The sequence below is a fragment of the Myotis yumanensis genome, unplaced genomic scaffold (assembly GCF_028538775.1).
Source record: "Myotis yumanensis isolate MYYU_CA2020_CCGP unplaced genomic scaffold, mMyoYum1.0.hap1 SCAF_23, whole genome shotgun sequence".
In the NCBI taxonomy this organism is placed as follows: Eukaryota; Metazoa; Chordata; class Mammalia; order Chiroptera; family Vespertilionidae; genus Myotis; species Myotis yumanensis.
The window spans coordinates 8,787,081-8,796,574 of NW_027223774.1; the positions used below are offsets into that span (position 1 = coordinate 8,787,081).

General features: G+C 58.8%; 2 protein-coding genes across 2 annotated transcripts in view; both read right to left on the reverse strand.

Moving 5' to 3' along the window:
• The window catches only part of LIM2 (lens intrinsic membrane protein 2), a 4,289-nt gene extending 3,015 nt beyond the window's left edge, over positions 1–1,274 (reverse strand). Inside the window, 1 exon segment of the mRNA XM_070401798.1 lies at positions 1,100–1,274. Coding sequence (XP_070257899.1) covers positions 1,100–1,274 — 175 coding nt within the window.
• A 1,815-nt stretch (positions 1,275–3,089) lies between these two features.
• On the reverse strand, positions 3,090–4,899 carry CUNH19orf84 (chromosome unknown C19orf84 homolog). Its single transcript, XM_070401795.1, has 3 exons — positions 4,868–4,899; positions 3,382–3,660; positions 3,090–3,345 (listed from the first exon to the last, which is right to left on the reverse strand). Exons 1-3 carry the CDS (start codon positions 4,897–4,899, stop codon positions 3,090–3,092), a joined length of 567 nt encoding a protein of 188 aa, XP_070257896.1.
• Positions 4,900–9,494: the final 4,595 nt, after the last annotated feature.

Genomic DNA, 9,494 nt, shown 5'->3' on the forward strand with positions numbered 1-9,494 from the left:
GCTGGCTCCCAACCGCTCGCCTGCCTGCCTGCCTGATTGCCCCTAACCAGTTCTGCCTGCCAGCTGGGTCATCTCTTAACCACTCCCCTGCCAGCCTGATCAACAGCTAACTGCTCCCCTGCAGGCCCGATTGCCCCCAACTGCCCTCCCCTTCCAGCCTGATCTTTGCCCCCAACAGCCCTCTCCTGCCGGCCTGATCGCCCCTAACAGCCTTTGCCTGCCCATCACCCGTAATTGTCCTCCCCTGCCAGCCTGGTTGCTCCCAACTGCCCTCCCCAGCCAGCCTGACCGCCCCTAATGGCCTCTGCCTCAGCCCCCACCAAGATGGCTTTGTCTGGAAGGAAATCGGATGTCCAGAAGATGGCCAGTCGACCCAGTCTAATTAGCATATTACCCTATTATTAGTATAGATTAGTTTTTGGTATATAACCTAGCGGTCAGAGGATTATATAATTGAAGACGTGATCCCCCCGATAATTCAAGTGCCCACTGGCACTCTACATAGTTATCGCATTATTGCCGACTATGCTCCCTGTGCTGTACGTTACATCCCGTATCTACTTTGTCGCTACCAACCTGTACTTCTCAAGCCCTTCACCTTGTTACCCCACCCGTAACCCCCACCCCCCATCTGGCCACCATCAGTCTGTTCTCTGTGCCTGAGTCTGTTTATGTTTTGTTTGTTCACTTATTTTCTTTTTTAGATTCCACGTGTAAGTGAAATCGTACGGTATCTGTCTTTTCCTGACTTAGGTCACTCAGCATATTGACATAGTTCTTGATCCATCGTCAATACTTAGAAAATGCTGTGCTGGCGACCACAGCCCCCGCCTGCTGTACCCGACCTTGACTTGTGTGGGACACGTTCCCCTCTCCCCTCTGAACCCCTCAATCGCTACGTGCTGCACCTGCCCTGGGCAGGAATTGCTGAAACCCCAGCTTGGCCCCTCCGCGGGCTCAGGGACCTTGGCTTGACCCTTTCCTTCTCTGAGCCACCGGTTTCTCCATCTGCCGGTCAGGGGGGCCCACCCTTGGGCTGTGAGGTTCTGCCCTGTGGGCTCTGCCCCAGGCACAGCCCAGACCCCGCCCGGAGCCTCACCGACGCTCTCCGACTGCAGGTAGCACTTGTTGCCCAGGCAATACCGCCACAGGCCCTGGTGGGCAAAGGACCCCGACAGCCGGTACTGCATCCAGTGGTCAGTCACCGTGGCCACCACCAGGAGGATAGTCCCCACCCAGGCGCAGAAGAGGCCGCCGCCCATGAAGCTGTACATGGCGATCTGTGGGGAAGGGGGAGAGATGGGGTCAGGAGCTGGACCCCTGGGTCTCAAGGAGGAGGGGGCTGGGGGGCTGGACTCCTGGGTCTGAGGGAGGAGGGGGCTGGGGGGCCTGGACTCCTGGTTCTGAGGGAGGAGGGGCTGGTGGCCTGGACTCCTGGTTCTGAGGGAGGAGGAGGGGCTGGGGGCTGGACTTCTGGGTCTGAGGGAGGAGGGGCTGGGGGCCTGGACTCCTGGGTCAGAGGGAGGAGGGGGCTGGGGGCCTGGACCCCTGGGTCTGAGGGAGGAGGGGGCTGGGGGCCTGGACCCCTGGGTCAGAGGGAGGAGGGGGCTGGGGGTCTGGACTCCTGGTTCTGAGGGAGGAGGGGCTGGTGGCCTGGACTCCTGGGTCTGAGGGAGGAGGGCCTGGGGGCCTGGACTCCTGGTTCTGAGGGAGGAGGGCTGGGGGCTGGACTCCTGGGTCCCAGGGAGAAGGGGCTGGGGGCCTGGACTTCTGGGTCTGAGGGAGGAGGGACTGGGGGCCTGGACCCCTGGGTCTGAGGGAGGAGGAGGGCTGGGAGCTGGACTCCTGGGTCTGAGGGAGGAGGGGCTGGGGGGCCTGGACTCCTGGGTCTGAGGGAGGAGGGGCTGGGGGCCTGGACTCCTGGGTCCCATGTGTGGAGGGGCTGGGGCTGGAACCTCACCAGGCCCCGGAGAAAGGAAGGAGCTGGAGGACTGGATACCTAGGTCTTGGGGGAGGTGGGGCTGTGGGTCCCATGCCCGGTTCCTACCTGAGTCTCAGAGCCTGTGCTGAGCCCTCCGTCTGCCTCGGCCCCTCTGGGCAGGACTGAGCCGAGCCAGGTCGCTGGCCTCTCTGCTCCCCGGGTCCCCCAAATCCCTTAAGCCTCCCCACACAATGGCCCCCACAGCCCAGCAGCTTCTAGCAAGCAGAAGTGCGACGGTGGCAGAGGCCCCAAATGGAATTTGCTGAAGCAGGAATCCAGGCCTCCCTCCCTGCACCCCAGGCCCCACTGGCCTCTCTCTGTGACCCTCAGCGCCCCCCCCCCAACCCCACCCCCCCCCCCCCCATCACTGGCCTTGCTCACAGCACCCACTGGGTCGGCCTGAGCTGCGTAAGCGCACACACACAGACACAAAACATAGGGACATGCATCCATTTATTGTTCAACTGAGCCCCCCCCCCCCCCACTCCCAAGAGCGGGAAATGGGGTGGTGTCTGGGAATACTGGGCCTGGGGGGATGCTTTGTGGATGAGGTCAGAGGGCATGTCACAGTTGGGGCCAGGACAGGAAGGAAGTTGAGGATGAGATGGGGTGGGGGATGGGCTGGGATTGGGGCTGAGTTTAGGATGAAGTAGGCGGGGGGGGGGGGGGGGGGGGGGGGGGGGTGAGGATGAAGCAGCTGGGAATGCGGTGGGTTCAGTGGCGATGGCGACAGAGACGGGAATGAAGGGGATGGGAATGTGGTACTGAGTGGGGGTGGGATGGGGTTGCAGAGGCAGGTGCATGGCTTTGGGGTTGAGAATGGGGTCAGGATCCCCCCCGCCCCGATAGAGAATGAGCTGAGGGTTGTCGCTGTAGTTGGGGGTGGTGCTGGGTATGAGGTGCAAGGCTTGGGATGCTAAGTCAGGCCCAGGTTTCACAGGGGATTCCCAGGCCCCCTGTTGGGGCCCTGGTTGGGGGGAGGGGACGGGGGTATCTCTGACAGGGCTGAGGTCCCCCTTGGGCTCCAGGACCCTCTCGGTGACCCCGAGTGGGCCTCCGGATGCCGAGGTGCTGGGCCCTCGGGGCCTAGTACTCCGTGTCCCAGTCCTCAGCGGCAGGTGGTGTGGCCAGGGGTGGCTCCGGACCTCCCGCCTCCTTCTTCCCATCCTGGGTAGGGCAGTGTTGAGAGTGATGACGGCGTCGTGGGTGGGGTGCTGGGGCCAGCCCCGGAGTCCCCTGCCCAGAACGGCTTTGGCTGCTCAGACCTCCCAGGGCCCTGTCGCCTCTGGCCCCGTCCCCGGCCCCGGCCCCGGCCCCAGCCTGGCCTGCGAGGGACGTCCCAGTCCCCACACCCCCTGAACGGCCTCTTGGAGGCATAGGAGTCCCCACACCCCCTGAACGGCCTCTTGGAGGCATAGGGCTGGGGGTCGGGAGCCTGGGGGTCAGGAGCCTGGGGGTGGCAGGTGCAGGAGGGCAGGGACTGCTGGAGATTATAGGCCCCCAGCAAGGCGCTGTGCAGGAGGTAGGAGAGGGCGTCCAGGCGGATGGGCACGGTGACAGAGGCCAGGCTCTCGGGGAGCCCCAGGTGTGCTGGATCTGGGGTGCCCAGGAGAGAAGACGGCAGGGCCGGGAAGGGCAGGGGGGGCCAGGGCCCAGTCCCGGGCGGTGGCAGGTGGTTCCTGGAATGGCAAGAGGACCGGTCAGCGTCTCCCACCATCCGCACACTTTTCCCAGGGCAGCCTGGCGGCCTCTGTGCCTCCCGGGGCCCGTCTCTCCGCCCTGACTTCTGCGTCCACCCTGGGGCGCCCTCACCCCCTCCTCTCCACCCCTCTCTTCTCCCACCCCCTCTCTGTTTCTCCTTTGACAGAGAGACGGGCAGCTGGGCTGGCACTTCAGCATCAGGGAGGTGCCAGCTCCAGTCCAGGCTGCCCGCCCGGCTCGCTCCTGATGCCTCTCAGGCCAGATCACTTTCCCACGCTAACCTCGATCTTTCCTACCAAAGTGTGCCTTTAGGAGGTGCCCAAGGTGCCTGTGAAACGCCTGGGCCTGGGCCATGTTCAAGAAATGCAGGCAGGCCCTGGCCGGTTTGGCTCAGTGGATAGAGCGTCGGCCTGAGGACTGAAGGGTCCCAGGTTCGGTTCCGGTCAAGGGCATGTACCTTGGTTGAGGGCACATCCCCAGTGGGAGATGTGCAGGAGGCAGCTGATCGATGTTTCTCTCTCATCGGTGTTTCTAACTCTCTATCCATCTCCCTTCCTCTCTGTAAAAAAAATCAATAAAATATATTTTAAAAAAAGAAATGCGGACTGTTATTATTATTACTGTTATTGTTATTATTATTATTATTATTATTATTTCTCCAGTCCTATGGCTGTTCCTAGCATTTTCCAGTCTCCTGGTTCATTCTCGAAATCCCTCTCTGTCCCAGGAATATCTGCTTCTAGCTCCCTCCCTAGTCCAGCGATGGCGAACCTATGACACACGTGTCAGAGGTGACACGCGAACTCATTTTTTTGGTTGATTTTTCTTTGTTAAATGGCATTTAAATATATAAAATAAACATCAAAAATATAAATCTTTGTTTTACTATGGTTGCAAATATCAAAAAATTTCTCTATGTGACACAGCACCAGAGTTAAGTTAGGGTTTTTCCAAATGCTGACACGCCGAGCTCAAAAGGTTCGCCATCACTGCCCTAGTCCTAAGCATCTTGCTCAAGTCTGTCACCAAGACCCTTCAAGGTTCTGTTTCTGTGCGACGATACCGGAGACTTTTTTTTTGTTTCTCTGATGCTCTCTCGGGGGGGTCCGTTCACCTCCCTCTGACTTCCTCCGTCCACTCCCCTCCCTGGGTCTCTGTCCTCCCGAGGGAGGTCTGCAGTCTCACCCGTCCGGGCCCGGCTCTTCCTTCTGCTCCATCTGCACGAGGGTCCCTGGAGTGTCTTCTAGCACCTTCTCCTGGATTTCTCCAGGGAGAGGGCGGGGGGGGGGGGTCCGGGGAGAAAGGGGCGGGGCTTATCAGAAAGGGGGCGGGGCCTGAAGGGCATGAGGAACCGTGGGAAATGATGCAGGGCAGGAGCATAGTTCCTCAAGCCCACCCAGCCCGAGACTCAGCTCCCACTTCCCCAGACCCAGGGGTCCAGGCCCCCCAGCCCCTCCTCCCTCAGACCCAGGGGTCCAGGCCCCCCAGATCCTCCTCCCTCAGACCCAGGGGTCCAGTCCCCCCAGATCCTCCTCCCTCAGGCCCAGGGGTCCAGGCCCCCCAGATCCTCCTCCCTCAGGCCCAGGGGTCCAGGCCCCCCAGATCCTCCTCCCTCAGGCCCAGGGGTCCAGGCCCCCCAGCCCCTCCTCCCTCAGACCCAGGGGTCCAGGCCCCCCAGATCCTCCTCCCTCAGACCCAGGGGTCCAGGCCCCCCAGATCCTCCTCCCTCAGGCCCAGGGGTCCAGGCCCCGACCCCCTCCTCCCTCAGACCCAGGGGTCCAGGCCCCGACCCCCTCCTCCCTCAGATCCAGGGGTCCAGCCCCCCAGCCACTCCTCCCTCAGACCCAGGGGTCCAGGCCCCCAGCCCCTCCTCCCTCAGACCCAGGAGTCCTGTCCCCCCAGCCCCTCCTCTCGCTCCATCTGTACCCCTGTTTTCTGGAGGCTGGATGGTGTTCTTCAGGACTGAAGGAGCATTGAGACAGGGCAATCTGGAGGTCTGGACCCTCCCCGGGGTTGAGGGGTTAGTAGATGGGCTGTGAGTTTCAGGGGCTGGATTCCATTCTGGGCCCTGTCTCTATCTTCCTTTGTGACTTTAAGTTGTATGTTTTGCTTTCTCTCTCTGAGAAATGGGGCTACACTACCCTCCGGTTCTTAGGAAGCTTACGAGGATCCCACGTGTGTCGAGTAGTCAACACAGAATCGGAACTATCATCATTAATCTCAACAAGTGAGACTTACTGGTCATTACTGCCGGCGGTCATGGTCGCGTTTTATTGAGAGACAATAGTCGTTCTTTTATCCATTCATTTCAGAAACGCCCACTCAGTGCCTGCTCTGTGCTGGGCCGGGCGCTGGGGGTGCAGCCGGGTTCAAACAGATGCAGCCCCGATTCCCACATGTGTTGAGAGAGGTGGACAAGACACAACAACACACTTCCTGTAAGTGCTGTGAGGGTGTGGAACCAGGGCAAGGGGGTGCAGAGGCGCAGGGAGAAGCAGCTTCAGATGAGATGCTTAGGGAAGGCACCCAAAGACCTGGGACCTGAGTATTCCCAGTGGCGGGAACAGCACATGCAAAGGTTCGAGGGTGGAACAGGCATAGTGTTGTCGGGACTGGGCCGGAATGAGGGATGCAAGAAGGAGAGGGAACGGTCTATTTTTTTTTTTAATTAAATCTTTATTGTTCAGATTATTACAGTTGTTCCTCTTCCCTCCCCCCCCATAGCTCCCCTCCACCCGGTTCCCACCCCACCCTCTGCCCTCACCCCCCCCCCCCACTGTCCTCATCCATAGGTGTATGATTTCTGTCCAGTCTCTTCCCGCACCCCCCACACCCCTTCCCCCCCGAGAATTGTCAGTCCACTCCCTTTCTATGCCCCTGATTCTATTATATTCACCAGTTTACTCTGTTCATCAGATTTTTTATTCACTTGATTTTTAGATTCACTTGTTGATAGATATGTAGTTGTTGTTCATAATATTTATCTTTACCTTTTTCTTCTTCTCCCTCTTCTATTTTTTTTTAAATAAATGGCTTATTTTGGAATATTTTTATATTTATAGAAAACTTACAAATACCGAGTTCCCATACACTCCTCACCTAGCTTCCCTAATGTTAGCTTGTCACGCTGCTGTGTAGCACTTGTCACAGTAACAGACCAACGTGACTATGAACTAATTTTTACACTAATGTTCTTTTTCTTTCTTTTTGTTTTTCTGTTCCAGAATCCAGTGCAGGATATCATCGGGTCATCACGTCTTCTCTGTAGTCTCTGCTCTGCGGCAGTTGGTCTTTCCTCCCCGCCTCCACCATCTTGACAGTTTTGAGGAATACTAGTAGCTATTTTATAAAATAGAGATCTGTCTCAATTAATAATTCTAACTCATGAAGTTCTCATATCAGAGAGGACCAAACTGTGTCTCAGGGAGGTCACGTTAGTTGCCTAAGGTCACGGAGCTGGTAAGGGGCAGAGCAGGGATTTGAACCTGGGGCCTCCTAGCTCTGATCCCCAACGGGCAGCTTACATGTCTAGGCAGGGTTTGTAAATTCAGGGCTCGAATCGCTGCTATTGACCCAGCAAGTTGCTTAGGCTTTTTGAGTCAACGTTTCTTTGCAGAGATGGCGCTTCTGCTCAATTCCAGCTTGGGGGGTGGGGGGGGTGGGGGTGCTCCTGTTCTGCTCGGAGAAGTTCCTCCTAAGTTCGAGATTAAGGTTCGACTTCTGCAAGTACCTCGTAGCTGGCCCTTTAAGGTCTCCCCCCACGCTGGGAGAGAGGAGGCGGGATCTCGCGTCTCTAAAGAAACGCCTGTCTTTCAAAATTGACAGGCAAGTTCCGAAAAGTGACCAATAAATTCCCGAGTCGAGGTGGGGGAGGAGTGAAGCTTCTGATTCGCTGGGGACCAATTTGGCCCCTCCCACTCCTTAGCTTCCTCTACTCTGATTGCAGAGGGAGCTTGAGTTGCGTCCCAGTGCCCCGCCCTCCTGCGCTCTTTGATTGGCTACGTTCCTGAGCGCGAGCCTCTTTCTCACCCTCTGATTGGCTGGCCTCTTTCTGTGTTTCGGGCTGTAACGGACAGTTTTGGCTTTGGCCCCTCGCGGTGGCGGTTGTCCCGCTCCGGGACGGTCTCTTTCGCTGCCATCAGATCGAAGCTGGGAGAGGACGGGGGCCCTGGGCGGGGCTGGTGGGGAATCCCGCTTAAGGAGCCCCATTGCCCTTAAGGCCGACCCCCCCCTTTCACCGCCCCCCACAGGCATCTTACTGTCACGGATGCGAGAGTTGACCTTTAGGGCCTTCCCAGCCCACGGGGCTCACGGATCCCCCTAAGGCCCCCTTCCCCCCACTTCCGGCCCCTCCCGGACACCCTGGGGCCCCGTGCGCTCTCCCCTGAGCCTTCCCCACTCTCAACCCTTCCAACTGGGGTCCCCTGTCACCGACCCCCCCCCCCCCCCCCCCCCCCCGCCGCCTTCCATCCTGCCTCCCACCCGCTGAGGGCCCTCCCCTCTCTGCTCCCCGCCCAGCCACTCAGGGCCCAGGGGTCACCTTGAGACTTTGACCCAAGAGTTCTGCTTATGCATCCATCCCTTATTTCTAGCCCCCAGGCCTCTCAGATGGCGGGGGGGGGGGGGGGGGGGGGGGGGGGGGGGGAACCCTACGGACTCTGAGGAGGGGTCCCATCCTTCCTGGGGTTTATGCCTCCTCCCCACAGCCCCCCAACGTCTGGGCCCCTGAGGATGAAGGTCAGGACCTCCCACCCTCAGTTCGGCCTCCCCCCCCCCCCCCTTCCCTAGTCTTCCTGCTCCTTCCTGGGAAGTCCTGGATCCCTGCAAGTTGTAGGGGGATGGGGGCGGCCATACTGAGGGCCCCCCCACTCTTTCAGGGGCCCAGGCATCCTTCAGTGTCCAGGGGAGGTGTCTCCAGGGGAACCTCCACCTTCGGATCCATATCCCTTCCCCTACCTTTTCCCCTTTCTTAAAGCCCACCCCCCCATTGCCATTCTCCCCTTCCCTGCCCGCCCCCCCCCCCCCCTTATAGGTGTTTTACGGACATTTTTTAAATTCAGGAAACCATCCTGAAGCCCGCCCCTTCCTGAAGGCCCCCCTCCTCACTGCCAGCTCCTTCACATCCAGAAGCCCTAGGGCGTCCTTCACAGGAAAGGGGGTCCCTCCCTCCCTGTGAGCCCCACTCTGCCCCCCCCCCTCACTTCCTCCTCCCTCCCCTGCTCAGGGCTTATCCTCAGGGCCTCCCTCCCGCCCCGGGAATTGCCCCTCCCTCTTTGACAGATATTTGGGACCATCCTTTTTTTTTTTTCTTTTTAAATATATATTGGTTTCAGAGAGGAAGGGAGAGGGAACGAGAGAAACATCAGTGATGAGAGGGAATCATTGATCAGCTGCCTCCTGCACGCCCCCTACTGGGGATCAAGCCCACAACCCAGGCATGTGCCCTTGACCGGAATCGAACCCAGGAACCTTCAGCCTGCAGGCCAACGCTCTATCCACTGAGCCAAACCGGCCAAGGGTGGGGACAATCCTTTTCTTTTTTGGGGGGGGGCGGGGAACAATCCTTTTCATTGTCTTTTCAGAGTTACCCGTGTTGAGGGGGTCACCTTCGGGGCTTCCCCAGGTTTTGAAAATTCCCACACAGCAACCCCCAGACTCACTGACTGTCCCCTGAGTTACCTTCCTGGTTCAGAGGGTGACCTCAGGGCCGCCCTTCACCTTGGGAGTCTCTCCGCCCTGAGCCTTCTTCCTCTTTTTTTTTTTTTTTAAATATATTTTATTGATTTTTTACTGAGAGGAAGGGAGAGAGATA